Source organism: Coregonus lavaretus (assembly GCF_964263955.1).
Source record: "Coregonus lavaretus genome assembly, contig: HAP1_SCAFFOLD_1729, whole genome shotgun sequence".
Classification (NCBI taxonomy): Eukaryota; Metazoa; Chordata; class Actinopteri; order Salmoniformes; family Salmonidae; genus Coregonus; species Coregonus lavaretus.
In genome coordinates, this window is record NW_028163522.1 from 69,250 (window position 1) to 85,305 (window position 16,056).

Sequence of the window (16,056 nt, forward strand, 5' to 3'; positions counted from 1 at the left end):
TTAACCAATAGCCTAACAAATGAACAACCCTTAAAAATAAAGTACAAAGACTTAACTTTTGATTGTCTTTATTAAGAAATCCTCTATATCAAATTTCAGCCAGACCAGCCAGCCTGAGCTGCCCACACCAGTCTAGTCAATATCTCAACTCTCTCTCCGACCCCCACCAGTCTAGTCAATAACTCAACTCTCTCCCTGACCCCCACCAGTCTAGTCAATAACTCAACTCTCTCCCTGACCCCCACCAGTCTAGTCAATATCTCAACTCTCTCCCTGACCCCCACCAGTCTAGTCAATAACTAAACTCTCTCCCTGACCCCCACCAGTCTAGTCAATAACTAAACTCTCTCCCTGACCCCCACCAGTCTAGTCAATAACTCAACTCTCCCTGACCCCCACCAGTCTAGTCAATAACTCCACTCTCTCTCCGACCCCCACCAGTCTAGTCAATAACTCAACTCTCTCCCCGGCCCCCACCAGTCTAGTCAATAACTCAACTCTCTCCCCGACCCACACCAGTCTAGTCAATAACTCAACTCTCTCCCCCACCAGACTAGTCAATATCTCAACTCTCTCTCCGACCCCCACCAGTCTAGTCAATAACTCAACTCTCTCCCCCACCAGACTAGTCAATATCTCAACTCTCTCTCCGACCCCCACCAGTCTAGTCAATAACTCAACTCTCTCCCCGACCCCCACCAGTCTAGTCAATAACTCAACTCTCTCTCCGACCGCCACCAGTCTAGTTAATAACTCCAACTCTCTCCCCAACAACTTCCTTCCCATCTTTTTTTTTTATGTCTCAAGGGAAAGGTTTGTGATAAATTACTTGACATTTCTGCCATCCATTGTGGGATGATAACGAACCTTCCAATTAATGGCAACGCATTTCTTAGCCACTATAAATGCTAGTTTACACAGTTTCTTCTGATAACAGTCTCCAGTATCAACATTTCCAAGCAAACAAAAACAGGGAGAAGGGAGAATCTGTAGACATGCTGAGATAAAAGAACATACTCTTTGCCAGAATTCAGCCAGCCTTCACAAGGCCATAACAAATGCAAATATGTTCCCTTTTGTGTTTTACACCTCCAGCAGAATAATAACATTTCTGAGTGCTTGATATTCAGTTTCACTGGCATATAGTACGTTCTATGGATGGTCTTAAACTGCAGTAATTTATGTCAGATGATATGAACATGACAGGGTGTTCTAACACATCTGTATCATCATCAATAGCATCTCCCAGGTCTTCCTCACATGTTTGTTTTACATATTTTGTGTCATTGGGAAAAGCTTCTATCAACCCTTGATACAATTTGTAAATAAACTTTAGAGGTTTGTCAGACTGCCTTAAAATAGTTTCAATCTTTGAAAAGAAGGGAATTAGCTTGGGAAACTGACTAATTAATAATGTTACATTGCTATACTAACTAATAAAAACTCACATTGCGCCAAGAAAACGTCACAATATCGGTCTTCAATCGTTTGGCCGCTAGTTTTGACTAGCTCTAGCTAATGGTACAATGGTACATCATCAAATGTACTTCTGTTGAAATGGGACAAAAGAAAGGCTACAAAACATTTCCATACACACAACAGCTGTTAGATATTGCTACCTGACAGATGGCTAGCTAGAGCTGAACTGGCTGTGGTAGCTACTAGCTAGCTAGCTAACTGCTAGTAGTTCATTCACTTCAGTGGAGAGGGGATGAAACATTATTTAACGTAACATGTCAGTTACACTACTAGCTCAGCACTAGGAATAAAAATAAAAAAATCTGTCAAACAGCATTTACCTTGCCAGCTAGATCAGTCAACTAAAGAGTAGCCAGTTTCTGCTCTGCTTGCTTTTACAACTCTGAGAAAAAGCGCAACACACAGACAGCAGCTGCCTCTGTTCATCTCTTCCATGCTGGTCCTATACGCCAGCCTTTCAAAAGCTTGGCCTTCACACAGGTGTGGTCCTAAATCCTCCCTCCTGAAACCAGAAAACAGCCTACCCGACCGCTCTGAGGGGTCCGCATGATCCTAACGGTGCCACGTTTTGTATCTCAGTACAATGATAAAACTGGGGGGAGGACAAAAATACAATTTCAGAAAGTGGGGGAGGTCATGTCCCATCCCCCCCCCCGTCCCCAGTGAAAGTTGCGCCCCTGCTTCTCATCACACCTCTCCTTCAGTGACTGAGTCCCAAATGGCACCCTATTCTCTATATAGTGCACTACTTACACCCAATGGGCCCTGGTCAAAGCAGTGCACTATATAGGGAAATAGGGTTCCATTTGGGAGGCAGCCAGTGAATGTACCTCGCAGGATGTGTGTCTGGCTCGTCCGGCTGGTTATAGACTCATCAGTCTTACATAGAAAGCCCAATGGCTACTGCTGGTCCATTTATCTTCCTGTCTGTTTTCCCTCTCTATGGTTGTGTCTCAAATGGCACCCTATTCCCTATTTAGTACACTACTTTTGACCAGAGCCAACAATACACCCTACCTGTCCAGAGCTCTGACAGTAACTGACATTACCTCTTTGTTTCCCTCTCTTCTCTGTGTTGCCTAGACGATGACCCCTTGCAGCCAGTGACCCAGGACGAGACGGTGTCTGTGGGTGGCACGGTGACCCTGACCTGCCGGGTGGCGGCGAGTGACAACTCCTCCCTGCAGTGGTCCAACACGGCCCAGCAGACCCTGTACTTTGGAGAGAAGAGAGGTGAGAGAGAGAGAGAGAGGGAGGGAGAGAGAGAGAGGTGTGTGTGTTTTGAGAGAAGGGAGGAAGAGGAGTGTGATAGATCGTGAGAGACAGGAAAGGGGAAAGAGGGTGTGTATGTGTGTGTGTGTGTGTGTTAGAGAGAAAGACAGAAAGACAGAGCTTAAGAGTAGGGCTGTGACGGTCATGGAGTTTTGGATGATGGTAATTGGTCAGCCAAATGACTGCGGTCTCCGTAAATAACCGTTAGAATAAAATAAAATAAATAAAAAACATCAAAAAAACTAACTGGTGTGGCTGTCTACTACCCTCTGAGAGGATCTGGTCTCAACCAGCCGCAGAGCTGACACAGATCCTGACCCATCAGACTGACTCTCAGACAACAGTCTAGCCCCATCACACACACACACACACACACACACACACACACACACACACACACACACACACACACGTATACATACAAAACGCACATTTACACACACACACAAACACAAATAAAATACAATTGTATTTGTCACATGCGCCGAATACAACAGGTGTAGACTTTACCGTGAAATGCTTGCTTACGAGCCCTTCCCAACATAAAGTAAATAAATAAATAGTAAAAGAAGAGGAATAAAATACACAAGAATGGAGCTATATACAGGAAGTACCAGATCACTGTGGAGCTATATACAGGAAATACCAGGACCAGATCAATGTGGAGCTATATACAGGAAGTATCAGATCACTGTGGAGCTATATACAGGAAATACCAGGACCAGATCAATGTGGAGCTACATACAGGAAGTACCAGATCACTGTGGAGCTATATACAGGAAGTACCAGATCACTGTGAAGCTATATACAGGAAGTACCAGTATCAGATCAACGTGGAGCTATATACAGGAAGTACTAGTACCAGATTACTGTGGAGCTATATACAGGAAGTACCAGATCAATGTGGAGCTATATACATGAAGTACCAGATCACAGTGGAGCTATATACAGGAAGTACCAGTACCAGATCAATGTGGAGCTATATACAGGAAGTACCAGATCACAGTGGAGCTATATACAGGAAGTACCAGTACCAGATCAATGTGGAGCTATATACAGGAAGTACCAGATCACAGTGGAGCTATATACAGGAAGTACCAGTACCAGATTACTGTGGAGCTATATACAGGAAGTACCAGATCAATGTGGAGCTATATACATGAAGTACCAGTACCAGATCACTATGTAGCTATAGACAAGACGTACCAGATCACTGTGGAGCTATATACAGGAAGTACCAGTACCAGATCAATGTGGAGCTATATACAGGAAGTACCAGATCACTATGGAGATATATACAGGAAGTACTAGTACCAGATCAATGTGGAGCAATATCCAGGAAGAACCAGATTAATGTGGAGCTATATACAGGAAGTACTAGTACCAGATCAATGTAGAGCTATATACAGGAAGTACCAGATCACTATGTAGATATAAACAGGAAGTACTAGTACCAGATCAATGTGGAGCTACATACAGGAATTACCAGATCAATATGGAGCTATATACAGGAAGTACCAGATCACTGTGGAGCTATATACAGGAAGTACCAGATCAATGTGGAGCTATATACAGGAAGTACCAGTACCAGATCACTGTGGAGTTATATACAGGAAGTACCAGAACCAGATCACTGTGGAGCAATATCAAGGAAGAACCAGATTAATGTGGAGCTATATACAGGAAGTACTAGTACCAGATCACTGTGTAGCTATATACAGGAAGTACCAGAACCAGATCAATGTGGAGCTATATACAGGAATTACCAGAACCAGATCAATGTGGAGCTATATACAGGAAGTACACATACCAGATCAATGTGGAGCTATATACAGGAAGTACCAGAACCAGATCAATGTGGAGCTTCATGAGGTAGTCACCTGGAATCCATTTCAATTAACAGGTGTGCCTTGTTAAAAGTTAATTTGTGGAATTTATTTCCTTCTTAATGCGTTTGAGCCAATCAGTTGTGTTGTGACAAGGTAGGGGGTGTATACAGAAGATAGCCCTTATTTGGTAAAAGACCAAGTCCATATTATGGCAAGAACAGCTCAAATAAGCAAAGAGAAACGACAGTCCATCTTTAATTTAAGACATGAAGGACAGTCAATACGGAACATTTCGAAAACTTTGAAAGTTTCTTCAAGTGCAGTCGCAAAACCCATCAAGCACTATGATGAAACTGGCTCTCATGTGGACCACCACAGGAATGGAAGACCCAGAGGATAAGTTCATTAGTGTTACCAGCCTCAGAAATTGCAGCCCAAATAAATGCTTCACAGAGTTCAAGTCAGACACATCTCAACATCAACTGTTCAGAGGGGACTGTGTGAATCAGGCCTTCATGGTTGAATTGCTGCAAAGAAACCACTACTAAAGGACACCAATAAGAAGAAGAGACCTGCTTGGGCCAAGAAACACAAGCAATGGACATTAGACCGGTGGAAATATGTCCTATGGTCTGGAGTCCAAATTTGAGATTTTTGGTTCCAATCGCCGTGTCTTTGTACGGATGATCTCCGCGTGTGTAGTTCCCACCGTAAAGCATGGAGGAGGAGGTGTTATGGTGTGGGGGTGCTTTGCTGGTGACACTGTCTGTGATTTTATTTAGAATTCAAGGCACACTTAACCAGCATGGCTACCACAGCCTTCTGCAGCAATACGCCATCCCAATCTGGTTTGGGCTTAGTGGGACTATCATTTGTTTTTCAACAGGACAATGACCTAACACACCTGCAGGCAGTGTAAGGGCTATTTGACCAAGAAGGAGAGTGATGGAGTGCTGCATCAGATGACCTGGCCTCCACAATCCCCCGACCTCAACCCAATTGAGATGGTTTGGGATGAGTCGGAACGCAGAGTCAAGGAAAAGCAGCCAACAAGTGCTCAGCATATGTGGGAACTCCTTCAAGACTGTTGGAAAAGCATTCCAGGTATAGCTGGTTGAGAGAATGCCAAGAGTGTGCAAAGCTGTCATCAAGGCAAAGGGTGGCTATCTGAAGAATCTCAAATATAATATATATTTTGATTTTGTTTAACACTTTTTTGGTTACTACAAGATTCCATATGTGTTATTTCATAGTTTTGATATCTTCCCTATTATTCTACAATGTAGAAAATATAAAAAATAAAGAAAAACCCTTGAATGAGTTGGTGTGTCCAAACTTTTGACTGGTAGAGTATGTACATGAAGGCAGGGTAAAGTAACCAAGCATCAGGATAAATAATATTAATATTAAGAGTAAAATGGAGAACAGAGTAGCAGCAGCAAAGGATGAGTGTAAAAGTGTGTGTGTTGTGTCGGTATGCGTGTGTGTGTGTTGTGTGTGTATGTATGTAGTGAATGTGTTTGGGTTTTGTGTGAGAGTGTCTGTGTAGTGTGTGTGTGTGTGTGAGTGAGTGTGTATATATAGTCTTGTGAGTGTGCATAGAGTCAGTGCAAGATAGGGTCAGTGCAGATAGTACGTGTAACCATTTAATTAAATATTTAGCAGTCTTATGGCTATTTAGCTTCTACCCCCAAGCCATAAGACTGCTATCTCGGAGCCTGTTGGTCCGTGAGCCGATGCTCCGATACCGTTTGCCGGAGGGTAGCAGAGTGAACAGTCTATGGCTTGGCTGGCTGGATACTTTGGCAATTTTTCGGGGCCTTCCTCTGACACCGATATAGAGGTCCTGGATGTCAGGGAGCTCGGCCCCAGTGATGTAGCGCTTTGCGGTTGAGGGCGGTGCCTTTGGCATACCAAGCGGTGATGCAGCCAGTCAAGATGCTGTTGATGGTGCAGCTGTAGAACTTTTTGAGGATCTGAGTGCCCATGCCAAATCTTTTCAGCCTCCTGAGGGGGAAGAGGCGCTGTTGTGCCCTCTTCACGACTGTGTGGGTGTGTGTTAAGTCCTTAGTGATGTGGACACCAATGAACTTGAAACTCTCGACCCGCTCCACAACAGCCCCGTCGATGTGGATGGGGGCGTGCTCTCCCCTCTTTCTCCTATAGTCCACGATCAGCTCCTTGGTCTCACTGACGTTGAGGGAGAGGCTGTTGTCCTGGCAACACACTGCTAAGTTTCTGACCTCGTCCTCTGTAGGCTGTCTCATCGCAGCACACACACACCCCTTCCCCAATACACTTGTAAATATTGGACTATAAATTGAGCCTTCATCAAGTGTTTTCCTCTTCCTACCGTTCAGCAAGAAGAGGGAGAGCAATAATGATAAAAAAATATATCCCCTTTCACTCAGAAATAACCTTTGTAGACAAAGATGGAAGATACATACTGGTAAAAGGAAGGATTGAGGACACTGAAATAACATGATTTAAATGTATATAACCAGTGGAGGAAAAAGTACTAAATTATCATAATTGAGTAAAAGTAAAGATGCCTTAATAGAAAATGACTCAAGTAAAAGTTAGTCACCCAGTAAAATTCTACTTTAGTAAAAGTGTAAAAGTATTTGGTTTTAAATATACTTAAGTATCAAAAGTAAATGTAATTGCTAAAATATACTGAAGTATCAAAAGACCACCGTATATAACCCACACGAACAAGGACCCGAATTGATATCCAAAATGCTAAACCTACTTATCACGGAGGCAAAAGGGACGACAGTAATGGGAGGAGACCTCAACCTTATCATGAATTCTACGTTAGATTGTCAACGCAACATAAATCACAAGGCAGAGAAGGCCACAGTGATACTAAGAAGGGCAGACTTAGAGGTGGGTCTGATAGATGTTTGGAGAACTTTCCACCCCAAAGAGAATTACTATACATACTACTCTACAGCACGTAATAAATACTCAAGATTAGACTATTTCTTCATGTTTAAAACGGATGTAGCCAAAGTCATCAACTGCCAAATTAGAGCAATTGAAATATCGGATCATGTGTGAGAGTGTGATTTGAAGGAGTCAGGCGCAGGAGGGTAAATCACAGAATATAGTTTATTCCGTAGTACACAGTTATGCTGGATAGTGTCAACAGTCCAGTGCGCAAAACAGGCGCACTGGAACAAATACAGGCACACAGGGAAAATTATACCCCGGCAATACAAAGTACAGGTAGTTCCACAAGCTGCACTCAATTCACATGAAACAATCACCCACAAGGACAAGGGGGCAGAGGGAACACTTAAACACATACTAATGAGGGGAATATATAGTCCCCTGTAGCTCAGTTGGTAGAGCATGGCGCTTGCAACGCCAGGGTTGTGGGTTCGTTTCCCACGGGGGACCAGTATGAAAAAATGTATGCACTCACTAACTGTAAGTTGCTCTGGATAAGAGCGTCTGCTAAATGACTAAAATGTAAATGTAAAATGAATATGAACCAGGTGTGTGTGTAATTGACAAGACAAGACAAGACAAATGGAATGATGAGATATGGAGCGGTCGTGACTAGAAGGCCGGTGACGACGAACGCCGAAGCCTGCCCGAACAAGGAGGGGAGGCAGCTTCGGAGGAAGTCGTGACATCATGCTAAATATGAACATAAATATGGAACTAGAGAAAGGCTCCACAGTTTGGAGATTAAATAATTCACTTCTACATTGCATTGAATTTAAGAATAGAATCAGGGCAACACTGAAGCAATATCTGGAGTTTAATGATTATGACGAGGTCTCCCCTATAATGGTATGTGAAGGGGCCAAAGCAGTGCTTCGAGGTGAGATAATAACATATGCTTAAATTTTTTTTTTTTTAAGATAAAGAAAAATGAGAACTACAAAAGACCTTGAATAGGCTTCAAAGTGAACATAAAAATAATGGAAACTGACTGATATTAAACAAAATAAAATAAAAACGCCTAGATCAAATTAACTTGGACAATATAGAAAATATAGAAAATTGATATTTACTAAACAGAAATATTACAATAGTGGCCCAAAGGCCCAGAAATTACTTGCATTTAGACTGAGAAAACGAAGTAAAAGGGCCAACATACCAGGAATTAAAGATAACAACTCAGAAATCCTTACCAAAAGAACCGAAATAGCTAATACATTTGCCAAATATTACCAAAAACTCTATACTCCAGAGGTACAAGAATCTAACATAGAGAAAATAAAAAGAATACTTAGAAAAAATGTAACTACCTGAAGTGACAGATGAATAAAATGCAAAGTTAATTAAACCAATAACTGAAGAAAAACTGATCCAAAAACAAAAAATGAGAAATGTCCAGGTAGCGATGGATACACTAATGAATTCTATAAGGAATACAAACAAGTACCTTTCTTATGTAAAGCCCTCAACTGGGCTCTCAACAACAGAGAGGAGGCACCAACCTAGAACTCATCTATTATTACCGTTATTGATAAAGAAGGTAAAGATCCAGCAGAATGTGCATTGTATCTACCAATGTCGTTGCTGAACGGCGACCAAAAATTGCTTATATCAATTATTGGAAATAGATTAAGTAATATAATCCCAGATATCATAAACTCTGACCAAACAGACTCTTGAGCAATAATGTCAGGCAAACGTTTAATGTAATGGAAAGACGCTCTCAAGAAAAAACATAAACTGCCGATGCTAACCTTAGATGCAGAGAAAGCCTTTGAAAGGGTGTTATGGCCTTTCATCTTCGAAAAACGTAAAACATTTAACTTTTGTGAAACTTTCTTGAGCTGGCTGTAAATGATGTATAAAACACCAAATGCCAGAATAAGGGTAAATGGTACACTATCGCACTCATTTGACCTCCGAAGGGGGACAAGACGGGGTGATCCTCTGTCACCTTTAATCTTCATTTTAAGTATGAAACCGTTAGCTGAAAATGTAAGAAATAATCAGAAAATGCAAGGTCTACAGATCAATCAGGAAGAACACAAATTAGCAATGAATGCAGACGACTTGATTCTCTACTTAACAAACACACCTCAGTCAGTTATGGATGAAATAAAACAATCCAGTGTCATGTCTGGGTACAGACTAAATACAGGGAAATCAGAAGCTTTTACATTTACGTCATTTAGCAGACGCTCTTATCCAGAGCGACTTACAAATTGGTGCATTCACCTTATAGCCAGTGGGATAACCACTTTACAATATATATATATATTTTTTTCTTTGGGGTGGGGTAAGGGGGGGTAGAAGGATTACTTTATCCTATTCCAGGTATTCCTTAAAGAGGTGGGGTTTCAAGTGTCTCCGGAAGGTGGTGAGTGACTCCGCTGTCCTGGCGTTGTGAGGGAGCTTGTTCCACCATTGGGGTGCCAGAGCAGCGAACAGTTTTGACTGGGCTGAGCGGGAACTGTGCTTCCGCAGAGGTAGGGGAGCCAGCAGGCCAGAGGTGGATGAACGTAGTGCCCTCGTTTGGGTGTAGGGACTGATCAGAGCCTGAAGGTACGGAGGTGCCGTTCCCCTCACAGGTCCGTAGGCAAGCACCATGGTCTTGTAGCAGATGCGAGCTTCAACTGGAAGCCAGTGGAGTGTGCGGAGGAGCGGGGTGACGTGAGAGAACTTGGGAAGGTTGAACACCAGACTGGCTGCGGCATTCTGGATGAGTTGTAGGGGTTTAATGGCACAGGCAGGGAGCCCAGCCAACAGCGAGTTGCAGTAATCCAGACGGGAGATGACAAGTGCCTGGATTAGGACCTGTGCTGCTTCCTGTGTAAGGCAGGGTCGTACTCTCCGAATGTTGTAGAGCATGAACCTACAGGATCGGGTCACCGCCTTGATGTTAGCGGAGAACGACAGGGTGTTGTCCAGGGTCACGCCAAGGCTCTTCGCACTCTGGGAGGAGGACACAACGGAGTTGTCAACCGTGATGGTGAGATCATGGAATGGGCAGTCCTTCCCCGGGAGGAAGAGCTATGACGGTAGGCCAATCAATATCCAAAGACATCCAAACTAAGTTTGAACTTAAACGGGATCAAAATAAATTGAAATACTTAGGTATTACTATCCCCCAAGATCTGACAACACTAAATCATTATAACTTTGGAACATTGGAAAACCAGCTTTTGCAGGATTTACAAAGATGGAAATTAGTATATTTTAACAATAACAGGAAGAATTTAAACTATTCAAATGAATGTCCTCCGAAGATTTGTATTCCTGTTCCAGAATCAACCAATAACTCCAAATATTTTTAAACAGTGTGACAAACTACCGAGTACATTTAACACCATAACGGTCTGGACAAAGATCACCAAAACAAAATGCATCCAAACAGACCTGATCTACCTGCGAGAAATTGTAATGGACAGCGACTTTAAGCCAAGTATGATTGGTGATACATTTAAATGATGGTCTGAAAAAGGACTGAGCAGGTATCATCAGATGTTCACAGACAAGGGGATAGATACATTTGAGAATCTATAAAAAAAAGTACAACCTTCAGAACTCTGTTTTCACAATTATTTACAAGTAAGAAGCTACTGTATATTACTAAAGCAGTGGGACTTAATAAAACGCTTAGTGATATACATCCCTTAATTAGATATATAGCAAAATACGTATAACAAGGTAAATGCAAAAAAATGTGCTGGGGCACATATACAGAATTATCGTAGAAGAAACAAAATATGAGAATATTATAGCTGTAACCAATTGGGAAGATGAGCTGCAAATAGCAATAACCCAAGAGGATTGGGAGGACACATCTAGAAACACGTCCAAGATAACCAACTCTCCAAATTCAGTCCAAGATGTTTTACAACTCCTATAATATATTCAAAATACAACCGTGACATCACACCAAGTTGCTGGCGTAACTATGGGGACAGCAGCGCTAAGCATACTCACATATTATATTCCTGCTCAGTCCTCAATCATTTCTGGATCGAAGTATACAGAGTGTTGGATGATACGTTAGAATGTTCGCTTTCTCTAATCCAGAGAACCCCTCATGCTCCTTGACTCTGATAAGTACCTCTTCAGAATTCTGAGATTTAACAGCACAAACCGATAACTAGAAGCTGGCTTAAACCGCTGGCACCACATATAACCAACTGGAAAGAAACAATGAATGAAATCTATAGGATGGAAATGACCCATAGAATAAGAAACCAAATGACTCTCTTTGAGATACGATTATTAAAAAAGAGAGGAGAAAAAAAAAAGACATTTATAGTATGAAATATTTATAAGCACTAACAGGAGATAAAATGAACATGTTTTAAACGGACGGGTGTGGTAGGTCCCCTGTAGCTCAGTTGGTAGAGCATGGCGCTTGCAACGCCAGGGTTGTGGCGCCGTTTCCCACGGGGGGCCAGTATGAAAAATGTATGCACTCACTAACTGTAAGTCGCATACAAGTGTGCGTATGTATGCGTATCTGCGTTTGTGTGTGCATGGGTGAGCCATGCACGAAAAGATGGTGAAAACATAATGTCTATAGGGGATGCCAGGATGCCAACAAAACACCAGGAGATTTAACCAACAGATAATAAATACAATAGCACTTCAGGGGCATGTCCAAGCCAACGCCAAACACAGGATGTAGATTTTACTATTATTATTATTATTACTATTATTACTATTATTATTATTACTATTATCATTATTACTATTACTATGATTATCATTATTACTATTACTATTATTATTACTATTATCATTATTACTATTACTATTATTACTATTATTATTATTATTATTATTATTATTATCATTATTACTATTACTATGATTACTATTACTAATATTATTACTATTATTATTATTATTATTTCTTAGGGTCAACAATGGGGGATGTATATATAATTTGTTGTGATTCTGTTATGATCTAAAACCAATAAATTAAAAGTATATAAACTTAATAAATTGTGCCTTCCTGTACTATACTAATGCTAAAATGTTTATTCTATTCTACTGAGCCATTTACTTTATGTTCGTATTCTTATATTTTATTATTTCTTATTGTTGTTGCATTGTCCAGAAGGAACCTGCAAGTAAGCATTTTGTTGGACGGTGTAAACCATGTGTACAGTGAGGGAAAAAAGTATTTGATCCCCTGCTGATTTTGTACGTTTGCCCACTGACAAAGAAATTATCAGTCTATAATTTTAATGGTATGTTTATTTGAACAGTGAAAGACAAAATAACAACAACAAAATCCAGAAAAACGCTTGTCAAAAATGTTATAAATTGATTTGCATTTTAATGAGGGAAATAAGTATTTCACCCCTCTGCAAAACATGACTTAATACTTGGTGCACCCTTGTTGGCAATCACAGAGGTCAGAAGTTTCTTGTAGTTGGCCACCAGGTTTGCACACATCTCAGGAGGGATTTTGTCCCACTCCTCTTTGCAGATCTTCTCCAAGTCATTAAGGTTTCGAGGCTGACGTTTGGCAACTCGAACCGTCAGCTCCCTCTACAGATTTTCTATGGGATTAAGGTCTGGAGACTGGCTAGGCCACTCCAGGACCTTAATGTGCTTCTTCTTGAGCCACTCCTTTGTTGCCTTGGCCATGTGTTTTGGGTCATTGTCATGCTGGAATACCCATCCACGACCCATTTTCAATGCCCTGGCTGAGGGAAGGAGGTTCTCACCCAAGATTTGACGGTACATGGCCCCGTCCATCATCCCTTTTGATGTGGTGAAGTTGGCCTGTCCCATTAGCAGAAAAACACCCCCAAAGCATAATGTTTCCACCTCCATGTTTGACGGTGGGGATGGTGTTCTTGGAGTCATAGGCAGCATTCCTCCTCCTCCAAACACGGCGAGTTGAGTTGATGCCAAAGAGCTCCATTTTGGTCTCATCTGACCACAACACTTTCACCCAGTTCTCCTCTGAATCATTCAGATGTTCATTGGCAAACGGGCATGTATATGTGCTTTCTTGAGCAGGGGGACCTTGCGGGCGCTGCAGGATTTCAGTCCTACACGGCGTAGTGTGTTACCAATTGTTTTCTTGGTGACTATGGTCCCAGCTGCCTTGAGATCATTGACCAGATCCTCCCGTGTAGTTCTGGGCTGATTCCTCACCGTTCTCATGATTATTGCAACTCCACGAGGTGAGATCTTGCATGGAGGCCCAGGCAGAGGGAGATTGACAGTTATTTTGTGTTTCTTCCATTTGCGAATAATTGCACCAACTGTTGTCATCTTCTCACCAAGCTGCTTGGCGATGGTCTTGTAGCCCATTCCAGCCTTGTGTAGGTCTACAATCTTGTCCCTGACATCCTTGGAGAGCTCTTTGGTCTTGGCCATGGTGGAGAGTTTGGAATCTGATTGATTGATTGCTTCTGTGGACAGGTGTCTTTTATACAGGTAACAAACTGAGATTAGGAGCAATCCCTTTAAGAGTGTGCTCCTAATCTCAGCTCGTTACCTGTATAAAAGACACCTGGGAGCCAGAAATCTTTCTGATTGAGAGGGGGTCAAATACTTATTTCCCTCATTAAAATGCAAATCAATTTATAACATTTTTGACATGCGTTTTTCTGGATTTTGTTGTTGTTATTCTGTCTCTCACTGTTCAAATAAACCTACCATTAAGATAATTTATTTGTCAGTGGGCAAACGTACAAAATCAGCAGGGGATCAAATACTTTTTTCCCTCACTGTATCCTGAAAGGACAACTAATACAATTTTAAACTTGAAACACACACACACACACACACACACACACACACACACACACACACACACACACTGTCACTGTGCCAAATAGGCCAAGCTCCAGACTCCAGACCCTATCTTCCACCAGGACATTAGTACAGTAGTCACACCTGGGTTCAAATACTATTTGAAATGATTTCAAATACTTTACAGTGCATTCGGAAAGTATTCAGACCCCTTGAAATGTTGTTACGTTACAGCCTTATTCAAACATTTATTAAATAGTTTTTTCCCCTCTTCAATCAACACACAATACTCCATAATGACAAAGCAAAAACAGGTTTTTAGAAATATCTGCAAATGTATTAAAAACAACAACTGAAATATGACATTTACATAAGTATTCAGACCCTTTACTCTGTACTTTGTTGAAGCACCTTTGGCAGCGATTACAGCCTCAAGTCTTCTTGGGTATGATGCTACAAGTTTGGCACACCTGTATTTGGGGAGTTTCTCCCATTCTTCTCTGCCAATCTTCTCAAGCTCTGTCAGGTTGGATAGGGAGCGTCACTGCACAGCTATTTTCAGGTCTCTCCAGAGATGTACGATCAGGTGGCTGGGCCACTCAAGGACATTCAGAGACTTGTCCCGAAGCCACTCCTGCGTTGTCTTGGCTGTGTGCTTAGGGTCCCTGCCGCTGAAAGACATCCCCACAGCATGATGCTGCTACCACTATGCTTACCGAAGGGATGGTGCCAGGTTTCCTCCAGACGTGACGCTTGGCATTCAGGCCAAAGAGTTCAATCTTGGTTTCATCAGACCAGAGAATCTTGTTTCTCATGGTCTGAGAGTCTATTAGGCCTTTTGGCAAACTCCAAGCGGGCTGTCATGTGCCTTTTACTGAGGAGTGGCTTCCGTTTGGCCACTCTACCATAAAGGCCGGATTGGTGGAGTGCTGCAGAGATGGGAGAACCTTCCAGAAGGACAACCATCTCCACAGAGGAACTCTGGAGCTCTGTCAGAGTGACCATCGGGTTCTTGGTCACCTCCCTGACCAATGCCTTTAAATTATGTCATTGTTGCCATGGTACCGTGGTTAGGGCTGTGACCGTCATGGAATTTTGGATGACGGTTATTGGTCAGCCAAATGACGGCGGTCTCCGTTATAATGGTTTGATTGTTTTGTTTTTTAAAGACACATTTTCTCCTCTCCTCCCGACTGCTACAACCCCCTGCTTGTTTCAGCAAGGAGCAGCACAGTTTCATCACGTTTAGTCCAAGGGCCACCCACCAAAAAAGGCTTCAGAAAAGGTGTTTTGTGACCAAGGAAACGGAAACGCAATGTTTCAACATCATTACGTAGATAATTTTATGAACACGTAAAAGTTGCACATTAATTAAATATTATAAATCAAAAGTAACATTTTCAAAATAATAGCTCATTTTGGGTAATTTTCCCTAGCAACATTATGAGGTTGCTACGTTACATCTTGGTTACAATTGTTACAGACGTTCCATTGTTCATGCTTGCAGAAAGCAATGTATGGAACACGGAACAACACATTTTTGGTGGGTGGCACTTGGACTTGTTGTAAAGAGTCCATGTTACCGCCGAAACGGACTCAACCGCACGAATGCCCGGCCGTTCCGTCTTCAGCCAGCTGTTCGTTTACGACGGTTATTTTATTTTCACGACTGTCTTCATCCGTAACCCTTGGTTACACGATTATACAGTAATTGTGCCAGCCCTAACCGTGGTATGTACTTGTAGCCTACATTATTTTCAGGGCT

The 16,056-nt window shown here is 42.0% G+C and overlaps 1 protein-coding gene across 1 annotated transcript in view; it reads left to right on the forward strand.

Moving 5' to 3' along the window:
- The window catches only part of LOC311118028 (cell adhesion molecule 3-like), a gene marked incomplete at both ends in the record, with an annotated part of 53,250 nt that overhangs the window by 24,069 nt on the left and 13,125 nt on the right, over positions 1 to 16,056 (forward strand). Inside the window, one exon of the mRNA XM_084192910.1 lies at positions 2,563 to 2,712. Within this exon, the coding sequence (XP_084049036.1) occupies positions 2,563 to 2,712 (150 nt within the window). The remainder of the gene's footprint in view (positions 1 to 2,562; positions 2,713 to 16,056) is intronic.